Source organism: Manduca sexta, chromosome 18 (genome assembly GCF_014839805.1).
Source record: "Manduca sexta isolate Smith_Timp_Sample1 chromosome 18, JHU_Msex_v1.0, whole genome shotgun sequence".
In the NCBI taxonomy this organism is placed as follows: Eukaryota; Metazoa; Arthropoda; class Insecta; order Lepidoptera; family Sphingidae; genus Manduca; species Manduca sexta.
Window position 1 is genome coordinate 14,265,377 of NC_051132.1, and position 16,584 is coordinate 14,281,960.

Here is a 16,584-nt window from a genome sequence, read left to right on the forward strand (position 1 = left end):
CGGACCCATAGTCGAAGAGATTTATAAAATTATAGTTTAAGTATGTAGAAATATTGTTGCTAAGATGGAGAATTGGTTAAATAACCACTTAGAGTTACATCCCCACTAACCATTTGAATGAATAAAAGGTCGATTTTTTACATCCCCTCCACACATCTCAGAATCAGAGACAAAGCTTATAAAACCAAATTTTAAAAAATCTGTGTTACATAATGGCTATATAAAGGGAAATCATTCAAGTGTAAATAACTATAACAATTTCATTTATTCTTATATTTTCTGCAATTTCACCTTTCCATCATCTTTAACATGATCCCAATGAAAAAAAAACAACCATAATCCCAATAAGAATAATATTAGAATATAATAAAAAATACAACAAACAAAAAACTCTTAACCTCATTCATAATTCTAAGAATCATAACAAAACTGTTGATGTTCATTATTTTGTAATCTGTATAATCATATTTTAATGAAGTCAGCCGCGCATGAAATGGAATCAATTACTAGTCATTAATGCACACATGTCTGTCTCGCATTGTAGTTTTGATTATAAAAGTGAATCATTATGGATTGTTGCTTCTGTGTGAGATGGCTTGTGCTTATAATAATTAATAATACCAGCCCTGTATCCCTGTCACACTGGTCGCTGGCCTCCTCTACTACAGAGCCCTAATGATAACCATCAGATGAATGACTAGTTTTGTTTTATAGTTCCAGTTTATAAACCAATACATTTATTATATACTGCTTTTATTACTTAAAATTATCAGTTGTTGAATTTTATGTTAATTTTAATAATCATTTTTGAATTCAAATTAAAATAGTAAACCATTAAAGCTAACAAATATACCCTTCTGATAATATCACAATGCAATACATTTCAACTTGAATATTATTTGTAAATGCTGACTCATATTGGGTAATAATATATGAATAAAATAATAACAAAGTCCTTTATTTTCATAACAACAAAATTTGATTTCAAAACAAAATCAAAATGGTTGAATAAAAATCAAATAGAAATATGTCTTTATTCCATCACTTCTTTTATAGGAAATAAAAAAAGGCTTCAACATGTTAACTGTTTTAAATACTTACTTAAAGATGGACATTCCAAAAAGATTACATCATCTTACTATATTATCTGTTTACTGTTAAATTATTTGTGAACTTATTTTATACCAAGTAGATTTATTACACCTTTATAAGGCCAATTAAACTTCTAGGAAGAGGATGATACTTCATATATAAAAGTAGTAGAAGTGGCATTATAACTTTATGACCAATGCATTAAGAAATAGTGTAAAAATTTAATTGAATTGCTGATATCTGCATTTTTTATAGAAAATGTGTTGAATGCATAAAAACATTGTTTCCATGAAAACAAATGATCAAAAATGTATGTAACATGGTATATTCGCGCCAAATTTGCTAAATAGAAGGTTACTTTAATCGTGAATTCCAAATTCAATAGTGAATTTTTAAAAACATGCCAAAAACACTGCAATTACCTTAGTGTAAAGCTCCTTCGTTGTCATTTTTGTATTTTAACGGAAACAAGTAACTAAAAATCACTTAATTAATTCATTTCACCACGAGTTCGTAACTTTTATAATCCATTTTATGAATAAAATAAGGTAGATTGGAAATTGCAAATTTTCGGAAAAATGCGTAACGTCACTGCATTGTTATTGACGTTTATGTCCGGTGTTATCACTTTCTTTCTATCACAAATATTTACCACAAACTGTGCATTTCACCTTTATATGAAGTCTGCAACCAATAAGGAAATTTAAATTCTTATTAGAAACTTATAAGATCACAAAAACATTACAATACAAATCGAAAGTTCGCTTATCTCTAATGTTCCCACGGTGCTGCCATGATAAAATATTCCAATGTAGGTTACGTATACGTTTCGTTTCTCGCATTGTTTGTGGTGACCTCATTAAAATTAGTCATTTTAAAAATACATTGAATAAGATAAGTGATATTTTATATCCAGGCAATATCTGTAAATTATTTTCCCCGTTTCTATGACATAAAAAATATAATGGAATGGATGTGGACAGCTCGCTATACACATTTCAAAATGGCCTTACGCCAACATATCTAAATACATTAGTTTTATAAAGGATGCGGCCTGTATGATCTTTCGTTTCTGCCAAAATATAAGAGCAAAATATACTCATGCTTGCATTTGTAATAACTTTTGTAGTGTCTCTAGAACACGTAAGTGTAAGATTTATTGTACTTGTGGAAAATTATTGGAATTACCTACGAGAATAATTATATTTACTCTGCTCCTCTCCAAAACTTGGAACATAATTTTAGCCCACCCCCAATACTGCAGGCCTACGCATCAAGACTTTAATTACAGGATGTTTTCGAAGGATTTAAAGACAATGTTAATCTGAAGCATTTTATTGCAGTTAAATATAATATAATCCAGCCTTTAAATATTCCAATATAAATCACTAAGACGAAAGCAATTTATTTTCAAGCATATAACAAATAAATCCGAGTTCCATTATGGGTTGCCGTATAGTCAATAATCATCTTGGGTGATTTCGTAAGTTTCTTCACTTGTTTTCTTGAGAAGGGAACCACGCCTGGCAGGCCTCGGTAGCAATCTCGCAGAGAGCCGTGAATGTCTTGCCACGAGGGTCATAATCTGTTAACACCAAATTAGAAACTTTATAAATCTTAAAGCTTCGGTGAGTGATGATATTTAGAACCTGAGAATGTGAAGGTAATCTATAAGTTGGTATAGATAATATTTGGACTAAAAAATGTTTAAAACAGTTATTATATCCGTTAATAATACACACTAACCAGATGGCCCCCTCTTTCCGAACATGATACCGTTCATGGGAGCGTTCTTGTAGTTGGCCTCGCTGATCACAGCAAGGGAGAGGAGCACTGCCATAACGAAGAGCATGGTGGCGGTGAACCTCATCATGTTTCCGGCCATCTGAAAACAATATAATACGAACATCATGTAATATTTAATTGTCACTGAACTAACCTTTTTTCACACTAAACTTCACTTTTTCTTAACGATAGGGCTTATTTTTATTCTAGGGAATGTAGTTACACATGTCCGGAGTTACGGACAAAACCTAGTTCACTATAAATTCATAAGGCTTTAGTTTACGAAATGACACCCAGAAATACTATCGTCAAATAAAATATTTGTGTAAAATTCATGGCGTAGAGGATTAATATATAAAAAAGTAGATGAGAACCAGTTTGTGTAAAATACCTTAAATATCTTTATTATTTCTGAGCTGGTAACTCAACCGTTGGCAGATGTCAACTGATGCTTTGAGACGATTTTCCCGCCAATTTATACTGCCAAACGGGGACGTGGCGGTAACGTCCACACTCCACACTCAATTATTGGATTAGTGTATATTGACCGCATATTGACAGAGTTTGGAGCGGACCTCTAGGGATTATAACTTGGTTAGTGCATAAGATTATGCTCACAAAGAGCTCTATGTTTATCTTCTGATTGGAAAATAGTTTAGGTAAATTGAGATATAGTTACACAACTGTTTTAATTTGAAGAACATTTTTAATAATTAGACTCTCTTGCCAATTTGTTTCACGCTATAAAGTTTTCAGCTAACACTTATAGAACGAATACCTATTCATATACCGCTCGAAGGTAAGACCTAAGCCTTTAAATCTAGTGAAATTAGTAATTAGGTTTCTATCGAAAGTAGTGACAGCCAAGGGATGCAATTATTAACACTGACGTTATCTCCTTTACTATGAAGAGTGTGAGGGAGATAACAGGATTTGCCGACTACGCAGATACGGGTCTGCGCTGCGCGCAGCGCATATGCGCTCTTATAATAAGTTAGTGGAAATATTTTTAAGATACTTATTACTGCCTTATAATTTAACTACATGCCTTAGATGCAATTTTTATATTTAGCTTATAATCGAAATTGGTTTTATCTCAGCAAGAGTAAAATCGATGCATTTCCTGTTTAATTCGCTTGCTAATAGCTATAGGTAATTAATAGTTTTACCTCTCCCGAGAATATATCTTATCAAACATACTCCGGTTCTTTATAGTAATATAACGACTTCTTAAATTATCGGGATAAACGCTAACCTATGTGTTTATCCAGGACATGCCTATCCTTGTGTCAAATCTTATCCAAATCTTGTTTCAGTGTGAACCTATAACAAACATCCACATATTTTCGCATTTGAATGGGAACTAGGGGGGCCCAATAGAATTTCGGCCACGGCGGCCAATCTCAGTGGAGATGAGCAAGCAGGAGATATTATAGTGCAAAAATGTGTGCGCAATATTATGCAGGTGCACTTTCTGTTCCTTCACTCTCATAGCCTGCTAAGACGTCAATCCGACATGACAGGAGAGGGATCAGGCGCATGACCAACAGCTTTACCTGCTTTCCGAGGCAGGGGGTATCACACAGCCTACTTCCTAACTCCGAGATGTGACTGAATAATTTTTAAGCATACGCATTACAACTACGCAACTGAGATAATTAAATTTGCTTTTATACTATTAGTAAGATATGATAAGAAGTAAGATACTTGGCAATAACACCAGAAGCATAACTTCATACAGCGGTTTTCAATGTGTTCCATGCAACTCAAGACTTATAATGAGATCTATGAATTTCTATAGCAAAAGCTATTACTTTCTAGAAATTTTCCATTAACTCACAAATTACTCGTATCTCTAAGGGATTAAAACCTATTCTATATCAGAGCAAATCCTTATGAACTTTATTAAGATAGAAAATGAAACTGTAATTCAATAATGGATTACTCACCTACATCGGGAAATGTGGAGTATATAAGGCGAAGGGATCTTTTAATGGGTATCAGTTCACGTTGTCCTTCGGATAGTACAGCAGTGATTTCCTATAAACTATACGTTAAAAGTAAGATATTTATTTAATAATTTGTAATTGGCAAGTTTAGGTATTCTTTGATATTTAGCAATTAAATCCAAAAAGAAAACCGTTAAGTAACTTCTACATTCTTCTTAAGAATGGGAAAATACATCAGGCATTAAAAGTGGTAGATTCATGCCGCAGTGAGTAGATATAAAAGACAGGGGGGAAAGGGGCGAAGAACGTGGGTGTAGGTATTTATAATTTGTTGTTGAGTTTCCAATGGATTGCGAGGTTTTTTTAGAATAAGATTGTAAATAGCCCGCTTTTCTTCTCAATCCATATACCTTCCTTAGAGCAGAAAGCACAGCAACTTTTGACAGGTTGGTCAGGAAATCTTTAGGAAAGGTCGAAGTTCTGCAACGGATTTTCAAAGCCTAAAGAACCACATCCTTGATTCTCATTGGGTGGTTATTGATATGCAGTAGAAATCACTTATAATCAACTTACCCACTCACTTTATCGGTCTGTGATTAAAAGAAATCTTTTTGTCTTTAGTTTTATTCGGAAGTTTTTGAAACTATTTTTTATTTCATATACTTATTCAGAGCAGCAATGCGTGTGATCATCGCAGTTTTAATGTTCGCCGTGGCTCTGTGCATCCTGGAGACCGCCGAAGCGAACTACAGGAAGCCGCCATTCAATGGATCCATATTTGGAAAGAGAGGCAATGTCGGTAAGTAAATTATTAACGGTCGTCAGCTCTAGAACTAAAGAAAGATATATTTCATATTTTATAAACGATTTAGCAAAATCATTGGCAGCTATACGGTGATAAATATTATTTGACAGTCTGACTTAGAAATTAAAGGTTGTGGATACGATTCTCGCAATATTAGGTTTATTTGTTGAAATCAATTACTATCCAAATGCTCCTCTCTCTCTCTTTATAGTCGGTCCTTCATGACTGAGGATTGTGGTCATCATTGAATGTACCGCATTTAGAGTGGATTATTTGTCTCCACTGGTTTCTATTCATCGCATCTTCAGCTAATTTGTGAAACTTAGTAACAGACGAGTATTTAATCTTTTTTTTTTTTTTTTTTTTTTTGGTTTCGCGGAGAAAGTCCCTTATTACTACCGCTCAGCCTTCGTGGGGGGCGACTGAGCGGTTATGCTGGGGTAACCGTGCCTTACGGCCCGGCGTTGAGCCGCCCGGATTTGATGGTGACCTTCGGGCGACCGCCGGGCCGAGTCCCTAACCCTATATACAACTTAACCTATGCACGGCCTACCAGCTAAAACTCCGCGGTGGCCCTCTTCGGCGCATTAGGGACGGCTGCGGGCTTCCTCTGACGTTGAAGTGTCTAGTCTGCGACCGCAGCCGCCCCTGCGCGGTGCCGCCTTGCGGCCCGTCTCCTATGGGGGGGGGGGGGCTCAGAAGCCCCCGCGCACCGAAGGACGCCCTCGGCGTCTACGGCAATGTAAGGCCAACAGCACACTGCCGTCCATCCCGGGGTCAACCGAAAGATGTGCAAAAATGCACAAACATGCACTAGGGCGGACAGCCCCTGCTGCCCGCCGGCGACCCCCTGATGGCCCCTATTAGTCGCCTCTTACGACAGGCAGGGGATACCGTGGTGGAATTCTCCAAACGCCCCCATTCCACAGGGCGGGAGACGCCGGTCAGTCGTCCACCCGGCGCCTCCTACGTCTCCTCTGACGGCGGGAGGGATCCTCCCTCTCTCGATCCCTCTCAGCACTCTCCTTCTGCGAGAGGACCACCTCGCAGAAGTGGGCCATCGCACGCCAGGCTTCCGGGCTGCCGACCATGGAAGCGACCACGGCCGGCAGCGAGAGGTCTCCTCCGACGACTGAAACGAGAGCGCTGCGCTCACCGTCCCAGGCTGGGCAGGACTCCAACGTATGTTGGGCCGTATCCCGCGGGCAGTTGTCACAATGGTGACACACGGCGCTTTCCTCCGTTCCTACTATCTGACACAGGTACTCCCCGAAGCACCCATGCCCGGTGAGCACCTGCGTCAGGCGAAATGTCGCCGCGCCGTGGCGCCTGTCCAGCCACTGTGCAGACGAGTATTTAATCTGCCCTGTCCATCGGGTTGGTACTTGGCCTCGAGTTTGCCTTCGGTATTGCTAACGATGACAAGTCTCTCCAGATTTTCGTCATCTTTCCGTATAACATGTCCGAAGTATGCACGTTGGCGTTGGCGACGTATCTTCACTTTCAGCTGTGAAAGGATTGATTCATTTGTGCGTTTGGCGTTCTAAACGTGTCTTCACTCTCAGCTTTAAAAGGATCGACACGTCTGTGCGTTTGGCGGTCCACGGTATTCTTAGCATTCGCCTCCAGTACCACATTTCAAAAGCATCAATCCTCCCTCTTTATCCAGTGAGAATTGTCCACGTTTCGACTCCGTTAAGGAAGATTAGGAATATGAATGCTCTAATCAGGCCCATTTGGTATTGGTAGTAATTCCCCTCTTCGCCCATGTGCTTTTAAGTCCAGCCAGCGTCTTTGACCATGTCGATTCTTCTTTTTATTTCGAATATCCAATTGCATTCGATGTGAAATAGCCCACATGTTGAATGTTAAAAGTTTAGGAAGTATAATTAATACATAGTTAGTGGACATTCACCTCGCAGACAACACTCCACTAAGGTCTAATTTAGAAAATGTGAAAAATAAAGCTGGACTATGGATGCGACTGCTGGGTGTATTCATTTAATGTTTTTATTTTTCAGAATACGACTCTGCAGGCAGAGCTCTATCAGCTCTGTGTGAAATTGCCGCAGAAACTTGCCAAGCCTGGTACCAGGCCTTGGAAAATAAGTGAATTGTATTTATTTCAAATGCAAGTAAAATGTATCTTAACAATATCTTATATCAGAAATCAGAATGTATAACGGAATGTATGTCGAAATGTATACAGAAAAATTTATGAAATAAAATTAATTAATGGAATAAATATCATGTCTATGATGTTTCGTTGTCATTGATCTTCTGTACCCTTAAAACCGTGTGAAATTTCTTTTATAATACAACAATATGTAACAATAGAAAATTGAGTATTATGAACTCTGCTACAAGCAAGGCTGTGTCTATCTAAGTTTGGAAAAATATGTTCAATATATTTTTTTTCGAAACCTTGTCTCTTAGTTTTCATTCTTAGCTACATATACGATTATTAACATATTACATATTTAATATACAATGATCCTCAGACAATGATCTAAATATCATCTATCAACATAGATTTTATATTATGCATTATCAAACAAAAAACTAGGGTAAATTAGAAATGGGAATACTATGGCGAGCCACACAGCAAAGTACGTAATTGCTTCAGGGAGCGGGAGTGTCCAGTGTTTGCACAGATTACTCTTAATGGAGTCCAATAACTTAACTAATATCGTGTGGTTATTGGACTACGAAATGCATTTAGAGCGTCACAAACTTCACATTTCATCTATAGATGTTGATATAGATATACACATTTTTCTGTATGTAGAAAGCAAAATAATTATTCGCCTATTCAAAGTAGCGTAGCTACATAACTAAGAGATGAAGTGAAATAAAAATAGGCCATGTGTGTATTGTATAATTTGACCAGTGAAGGCCATAAACGATGCGAGAGTCCGGTCAAGAGCAGAAAAAGGGTACTCGATTTACTTTCTATAAGTAAGAAAGTGTGTTAGTTTTCACCGAGTAAGGTTGTCTAAAAAAACGACAAAATATAAGAATAAAGTTGCTGCATGTTTGAAGTATAGATGCACTGCGCCACCAAGCCCTATGATATCTACGTCCCTACCTACTCTGTAAATAAACTAATATTACAGTCAAGTATGTTTTTGTTACGTTCCGTCCCTAATGTTGTATTCGCTTGTATTTTTTTTTAAGCTACTTATGTTATAAATACGCACCCAGGTACTTACCTAAGTACTCATTATATAGGTATCTATTTTAAGCAAAATGAGAAAGTTTTGATAAATTTTATCTTCATTCTTATAAACAAAATGCGTAAAATGAAACTGTGAATATTTCGTTCTCTATTACGCACAAAATAGATATAAAAAATATATTGTCTGTGAGTCTTTTCTGTAAGACGTCATTATTTCCTTGTCTTAGATTGGCTAGTGTAGGTTGTAGTATAAAATTCTACTAATAACAATGAAGAAGTTATCGAAATATGATTTTTCTAAATGAGAACAATACATTTAATGACCAATCTGGCATGGCTGCTGGAATTTTACAATTTACTTGTGTGGCACACTAATTTTGATGTGTTTTTACCGCAAAGCATAATAAAAAATCTATATATTACAAGTATATACACGGAAACTTTGCATTTTATGTGAAAATACACCACACCTGCGTTGGAACTTAGCGGATATCGTCAATCACGTTCGAGGTAAAATCTATATTAATTTTCTCAATTTTAACGCTTAGGTTGTATATGAAACCGATTGGATATGCAAATTTACATTCTTCATGTCATTTGAATTTATTTGCGACGTTAATTTATATGCTGCACGAACTTACACATATAATACAGATTCGTTTACGCCGTATCAGTGGACTCGCATATATGGTGTTATTATCAGTACAGTGGCAAAACACGTCGATTCGTAGACGTTTTGCGTGGTTAATTACACTAAATAGTTATTCTTGTCGTACTAACGCGTGGTATGTGACGGAAACTGCTTTTATAAGGTTTTGTTTGGAAAAAATGGCCTTGGTGTATGATATTTGCAGTCATTACAAGAGTTGAGATAATTGAACGTACTGATGTTTGGACTGTCAAAATTGCCGCAAATGAACTCCGAATGTTTACAGAAGGTGATGGTATGGTTTTGTGTATTTTTATTGGGTGTATCAAAGTATGGGGACATTGCTTATCAATTGGATAAAATAATTGAGCTCAGTTTAAGTAAACTTACATAATATTTACACAATGACGAACAACACATGTGTTTTATAGATCACTAGTGTACAATGATAATTTACATAAAATGGTTAGGAAAAATCTACCCACTTTTGAATTCCTAACCATCTTTTAAAAAAAATTATGGTGTCAATAAATAATACTGTTCAATTGATGTACTATGAAAGCTTACGAAGAACCAACTAAAATTACTTGCTGTCCTGCGAGGCCTGAATTTTTTTTCTGAGCATGCCTAATCCCACTCAAATGGTTTTCTGCCTTTTATGCATGTTTGAAAATGTTTTTAGGCTTTATTAATTTGGCCAAACCCACCTGTACCTGGGAATCTAATCTCGGACAAATTATTTTAGGACAATTTCTATATGAATCTAATAAGAATATTTATATAAAAAATCACTGGTAATGTTAAAAGTAATTAAGTCATATTGTAATTTGTTTTTCCTGTTTCTTGATAAAAAAAAAAACAAAATATTACAGCTATTTTTTACAATATGATTATAAAGTATCAGTAGATATTGTATAGACAATAATATGTTCAAGCGAAAAAACAGATTTTATTGTTATCACAACATAATAGATCTACAAAAAATACAAATAGTTAAATAAAACAATAAAATTATAATTTATTTAAATTGAGTACCATATTATATTATGGTTTAACTAAAACAAAACTAAACTCATGTTTGGCTTGAAGATCAGGTTATCTTAGTGAATAACCTACAAAAAGCTTATTTTTGCGAGTGATACAGTGTGTGTAATGAAATAGTGGTGTTGTTTGTTTATTTTCAGCAAGACAGTGAAGCTTTGTCCAGTCACCATGTCAGAGGCCACAGAACCACCAGGGAAGAAAGCCAAAATGGCTGATACCATCATAGACAATGTCATAGCAAACATAATGCACTCAAAGAAAAACCTCACAGCAGTTCTGGATGATGACTTTTACAAGGAAATACCATTGATAAAAGTTTATATTGGTCATGCTAAGGACCCTAAGGAGATATCAAGAATGTTTCAGGTCCTAAATGAGAAGGTACCTTTGAAAGAATTTCACCATTTGAAAAGAGCGAGGAAGAGAGAAATATTATTATGTCCAACTGTTTTTCTGGATACTGTCATGCCTCAATCTATTCAAGAGTTTCTAGAACAGAATGTGGATGAGTTGAAAGATTGTTTTGAATATTTTAAAGAAATTGAGGTCCCTCACAAACCTCCATTAGTACGTAAACAATATTTAGAATGTAGCAAGCACTGGTCAATAAATTTCCATCCAAATAAATATTTAGAGAAATTAATCAGTGACGACTTCTTCAAAAATGAAGATTTAATTGACCATAGACTGTTCATGGGCATGGCGTTTGAAGTTGCCAAGTGGTATCATAATGATAAAAAATTTACTCTAGAAGACATTGTTAAAGGTAACATTAATGCAGCTGTTGTCGTTGATCCAAAAAATAGATCTGTTGTTGCTGTAGTATGTGACAACAAGTATGAACATCCCATTCAACATGCTGCCATGTTGGCGATAGACAATGTAGCGAAAACACAGAAAGGTGGTGCTTGGTCTACTGTTGTGGACTCTGGAACAGGAACTCTAGCTGGCTTTGACAAAGGTATGTTGATGCATTTGAAAAACAAGTTTCGTGAAGTGAATTATGGTGCAAAAATGTTTGTTAGCAAAAGAGATGATGCAATACAGAGTGAGGACAGTCCATACTTATGTACTGGATATTACATTTATTTATTAAGGGAGCCGTGTGTTATGTGCGCGATGGGGTTAGTGCATGCCAGGACGAAGAGAGTGTTTTTCTGTTATGACAACCAATACAATGGTGCTTTGAAATCTAAAACAAAGTTACAGTGTGTAGAGGCGTTAAATCATCACTTTGAAGTGTTTACTGGATTTTTATAGAACATTTTGCTATACTATGCTGACATTTTATGTTGTGTATACATTTCTTAAATATATATTTTTAAGAATGATCCTCTAGTATTATTTTCTTGGGAGCTTCAGAGCAGAGTAAAGAGCAATGAACGGTTAATAAATTGATTCGAACCCAGCATAAAGTAAATGCTTTGTGACCAGTTAATATTAATTGTTTTGTGCCAAGATATTAAGGGTTCCGAAGATTTAATTTCCACAAGTCAACACATCTGTATTGACTGTGTATATTGTATCTTGTAAATACATCTCATCAATAATCATATAATTTATTATTATATGTATGTTGATGAGATGTATTTATTGTTTTGGTAAAAAAATTAGGATAATATTTTCAGGCCTGTTTCTGCAATTTTACCTTGTAAAATCTGGCCAAAACAAGACCAAATCTTTCCTAACACGCAAGCCAAAATGTTATGATAATTTCATTCACATCTTGGGATATGAGAAGGAACATGATACAGTCTACTTATCAATTTTCATGGTGTTTATAACTATGCCCAATTTTTTAGACATACATAAGCACACATATCTTGAACTTAAATTCACATGAACAATGTTGTTTTTCTTCCCTAATCCCATTCTAGTGTGGGTTAGGCGCATGACACATTCATAAGTCATATTGGATATGGTTTTATAAAAAAACAAAATATTAAGCCGATATCAAACCAAGAACTTAAACTAAGGGAGCTAGGCGTGGTACGATCCATTATGCTCATTACATAGAAATTAATTTCCGGTTTTAAATGGGCTAGTTCGTGGCCTTGAAATAACCTCGACAAAGCCGTTTCATGTGATGTACTACTACTCATCATGGGCTGATTGACCGGTAATAAGGTTTGCAAAATAGATCAGGCACTATACGATTAGTAAAATAATAAAAACCACAACGAATAAGAGTTGCTAACGTAGCAAATCAATAAGCGATCCTAATCCATATCTTCCGATCGATCCCGAAATAAAATAAAATAAAATCTGTATGTATCTGTATAGTGGAATAATTGAGTATAATTAAATCATTATACTCAATTATTACATTGGCTACGTTATTCTTCAAACGCTCAGCTATTTGGCGGGAAAACAATGTGTTGGAGGTTCGTATGTAGAAGAGCTTTGATACACAGGCCTGCGATTAAGAAATCCATACTTAGAATTTTCGCTACATTATAGACCGAATATCGCGTAGTGACGTCATGCTGGCCGACCTGCGACACATTCTGTTCAATAAACTTATTAAAAAATTCGCCATGCGCGAATAGCCACTCGATTCGCTGTTCCGTACACATATGAATATTTATATCGATAATTGAAAGTAAGCGACAATTTTTTGCGACAAAGGCTCACTTGCACGACCACTAAATAAATATGATTAACGCTAAATATTTTTTAATCATAGTGACGTCCTCCTCAACTCTAATGAATGACAGTAACAGGACGAAGTTTTAAATGTGTTTAGCGCTAACCATGTTTAGTAGGTCGTGTAAGCCAGCCTAAGTTTCATACATATTTTAAATTAGCTCTTTTTTCTGTTTTTATGAACCTAGTTAAAATATTTCGAAAATGTCGCTTAAGTCAATTAGCTTGTTAACCGTCGCGTCGTTTGGATCTAAAAATTTATTTAAAATATCAATTCGAAATGTTTTTAGCCAGGTTAGAAGAAACGTTTGTGATTAGCTAAGGTACAAAGACGCGAAAAACTGTTTAGCACTAACGGAAGGAAAGGAAATTAAACTAAATCATTGAATAACTAAGAAAAGTTTTAGCTTCAACGTAGGTAGACCACTTTACCCAGTAGCTAGAAGGCCTTTACTACATATTTTAGAAGCACTCAAGTGCTTTAACTTCAAGAGTCAAATCAATACTGTTTGAGCACTTCTGAGCTATGAAGATAAACATATTTTTCTGATCCCATTCGCACAGGAAACGTTGTGTTAGCGGCCAATAATTATGTAGACGGGATGATAGCGATCTGGATATAGGGTTATCTCGATTAACAAAGTAATGTTGTGCTGATATTTTTGGATTATATTTATAACAAAAATTTATTTTTCCAGCTCCTCCGAATCTATCTACTTTATTAGTTCGGTTATGGATTAAAGATTATTCATTGCATATAACCCGATTCCTGCCGGCTTCCCTTTCTTAATTTTTGCAAAATATAATTATCATTAGAACGATTTGCAAACCTCATTTGTGCATATTTTTAGACGTATATTTGTGTCGGGTTTTCTTTCGGAAAATTTCACTCGTCGCTACTGATTCATCATTACCAAAAATTCTGTCTGTTTCACTGTCGTAATATAAAATTGTCATATCCTTGGACCTGCTTTACATTAATCGCAGTGGCAGGGGTCTAGGTCGAGTAGTTAGTCTAATGTTTAGGCTATTCTCTCCTAATATTTTTATTTGTGTTGTATCTTGCTGAGAAGATAGTGAATGTTTCAAGGAGCCGTAGCTAATGCCTTTCCACAATCGTTAACGCTAACGTTATGTGTGAGAATGTCATATCCTGAATGTTCTAGGGGCCGTAGTCATGATACCTTTCCACAATCGTAAATGCATACATAATGAGAATGACATATCATATGAATTCGACTTATCGATAGGATATGTCATTCGTATAATATTTTTTGTTTTCTATCAGCGTTAATGATTGTAGTAGCGGCCCCAGAAATGAAAAAAATTACATGTCAAATCATTAAAGTATAAGGTACAAGTCCGAGAGAAGCCGCAGACCGCATTGTTGCCTGCGGTTCTATTCCGAGAGACTGCAAGCCGCACATGCCGCGACTGCAGGTCCCAGTCGTTACCATTGATTTTTCACATTACGTCAGATACATTATCAAACTTTTGGGGATGTGACATTTTGAATAATGACATTTGAATAACGCATTTTAATTTTGACGCATTATTTAACCAATTTCAAGCTGACAATTTATCTCATGAAACCTTTTAAATAAATAAAACCTTTGAAGTATTTATTGTTTCACTCTTATATTTGGTGGATTATTTGATAAGAACAAGACTGATCCTTCACTCCTTTTATTTTAGTATTCTATGGATAGTGTGGACGCGTTAAGGTTCACATCACGAGTGATGACGCGGTCGGCAGCAACTGCGCGCCGCGGCCGCACACTTTTATAGAAATTCAAAGAAACCATCAGTGTCGCTTGCAGTCTGCAGTCTGCAGCACATCTCAGACTTATGTCGGAAAAACTTGTTTTTTTTTAATTCCTATATTGGAAATGCAAGGTTCGCCCGCAACACAGCATTGTCGGATCTATGATTTTGTAATTGCCTTATTTTCAAAGAGTAAATAATAGCCAATACAATCAAATGTACAGTCTTTTAAATAACATTCAACCTTTTTTACACGACCTACGAGTCTTAAAACTGATTTCTCGTAGGCTCCTATTTCGCTCATTACATTTCACTACACTCAACTTTTCTGCTACGAAACATAAAGGCATGAAACAATCGTCCCAAATTATGCGACGGACTATACTATTTAAGAGGTCATTCGATTCTGCTCCCAATTGTGCACTCCCCCTCATTGTGACAACTTTAACGCACACTGCAATCCTGGCTCTTGTTGGATTTGTACGCTGCTGTGCCGGCAAGAGGCGACGCATGCATTTGCGGTGATTTATTCAAGTGTGGAATTTAAAAAATTGTATTGTCCAGTGTAAAATGGCCAGTTGCCGATATGGCGTCGGAGGATATGATTGTTTTTGGTGAGTTTTTCATAGTTCTATGTAGAGTGGGAGTACTTCTTTCATATTTTAATCTTCGCCTTAATAATGTTTCTTCTTGTTCGAATATTGTTATGCTATCGACATCTTTCTTCGTTTCTTTTTTATTCTAGTAAAATGTTTGTACATATTCTAAATATTGTCTTGCGTGGATTGTTTCTTTCTAGTTTGTTTCAATCTTAGTCCTAGATTCTTGTCCATAATTTGGCTTACAGAGTATTGTCCCAAGATAGCCTTAAAATGCTTGACGTAATGCAACAATTTTATTTACCTTCGTCTACCCAGTCTCTATCTCGCAGACATTTCTTATAAATATTTACTGCTGTCAATGAACGAAAGTTTCAGTAAATTTATTTTCATAACTGTCTTCTATTTTCCATTTTTCTGAATGTTTAAGGTTTGCACCCTATATTTATGAGTATTTCGAATTTTATTTTTCTTTTATCACTAAACACTTCCACTATGCATTGTGATAAATAGTTTTATCTTAAAAATATCCAAATTCAGGTGTTCGAATAGAAAAGCTTCTAGAACTTTTAAAGAAACCATCTAAAACTGGTAAACTCTGGTTCGTACTGAACCCTGCTATGATAAATCTTACTTTAAATGGTCCAGAGTTGGTGACGTCCATTTGTAGTCTTGTTATGGCCAATATCATGGTTTATTGCGCAGTGTTAAAGTCCATTTTGCCTCGTGCCGTCGGTTTAAATTGAGTTGTCGCTCAGTAATTGCAAAACGACGGTCTTCCCTTCACGTGTTGTAAGATTTTTACGTAAGATAACACTTTTATTTATTTTAAACGGATAGGGATAGAAACTTTGTATGCAAACATTATAATTTCTAAGAAATCTATACGGGAATTTAGAAGCCAAATACGATCTTAGTTGAAATTTAAACTAAGCCAAAAATAATAGGTTTAAATTTTATAAGTCGTGCTTTTTCCCCCGACTTTGCTAGATACAGAAAATAATAAAAAAAATAGGATGGTAAAAAATTTAAGAACATTTAGACTGTTGTAACCTTTGTATTATGGTCTCGAG

The 16,584-nt window shown here is 35.7% G+C and overlaps 5 protein-coding genes across 15 annotated transcripts in view; 3 read left to right on the forward strand and 2 right to left on the reverse strand.

Moving 5' to 3' along the window:
• The window catches only part of LOC115449243 (unconventional myosin-Va), a 46,251-nt gene extending 44,360 nt beyond the window's left edge, over window positions 1–1,891 (reverse strand). For both annotated transcript variants that reach the window (XM_037440217.1, XM_030177001.2), the window contains exon 1: window positions 1,515–1,891. In XM_037440217.1, the coding sequence (XP_037296114.1) occupies window positions 1,515–1,541 (27 nt within the window). In that variant the 5' untranslated portion in view covers window positions 1,542–1,891. The remainder of the gene's footprint in view (window positions 1–1,514) is intronic.
• A 520-nt stretch (window positions 1,892–2,411) lies between these two features.
• Window positions 2,412–9,899, reverse strand: LOC115449258 (neuropeptide IMFamide). Of its 4 annotated transcripts, none has more exons than XM_030177029.2 (3): window positions 9,849–9,899; window positions 2,839–2,977; window positions 2,412–2,677 (listed from the first exon to the last, which is right to left on the reverse strand). In XM_030177029.2, the coding sequence occupies exons 1-3, from the start codon at window positions 9,876–9,878 to the stop codon at window positions 2,586–2,588; spliced, it is 261 nt and encodes an 86-aa protein (XP_030032889.2). In that variant the 5' UTR covers window positions 9,879–9,899; the 3' UTR covers window positions 2,412–2,585. The 4 variants fall into 4 exon arrangements, with proteins under 4 accessions (XP_030032889.2, XP_030032892.2, XP_037296121.1 ...); XM_030177032.2 differs by lacking the exon at window positions 9,849–9,899 and adding an exon at window positions 9,451–9,555; XM_037440224.1 differs by lacking the exon at window positions 9,849–9,899 and adding an exon at window positions 4,434–4,487.
• Window positions 4,889–7,890, forward strand: LOC115449261 (neuropeptide SIFamide). The gene is made up of 3 exons (XM_037440225.1): window positions 4,889–4,937; window positions 5,498–5,625; window positions 7,653–7,890. The coding sequence occupies exons 2-3, from the start codon at window positions 5,505–5,507 to the stop codon at window positions 7,742–7,744; spliced, it is 213 nt and encodes a 70-aa protein (XP_037296122.1). The 5' UTR covers window positions 4,889–4,937; window positions 5,498–5,504; the 3' UTR covers window positions 7,745–7,890.
• The window catches only part of LOC115449255 (transcription factor CP2-like protein 1), a 63,460-nt gene continuing 55,909 nt past the window's right edge, over window positions 9,034–16,584 (forward strand). For 4 of the 7 annotated variants that reach the window (XM_037440219.1, XM_030177021.2, XM_030177019.2 and 1 more), the window contains exon 1: window positions 9,034–9,319. The gene's annotated coding sequence lies outside the window, so the exon portion shown is untranslated. Of the gene's footprint in view, window positions 9,320–9,529; window positions 9,748–15,418; window positions 15,527–16,584 lie in introns of those variants that run through there. The other 3 variants (XM_030177022.2, XM_037440220.1, XM_037440221.1) reach the window with 3 other exon arrangements.
• On the forward strand, window positions 9,642–11,833 carry LOC115449257 (probable inactive tRNA-specific adenosine deaminase-like protein 3). The gene is made up of 2 exons (XM_037440223.1): window positions 9,642–9,753; window positions 10,643–11,833. The coding sequence occupies exon 2, from the start codon at window positions 10,671–10,673 to the stop codon at window positions 11,760–11,762; it is 1,092 nt and encodes a 363-aa protein (XP_037296120.1). The 5' UTR covers window positions 9,642–9,753; window positions 10,643–10,670; the 3' UTR covers window positions 11,763–11,833.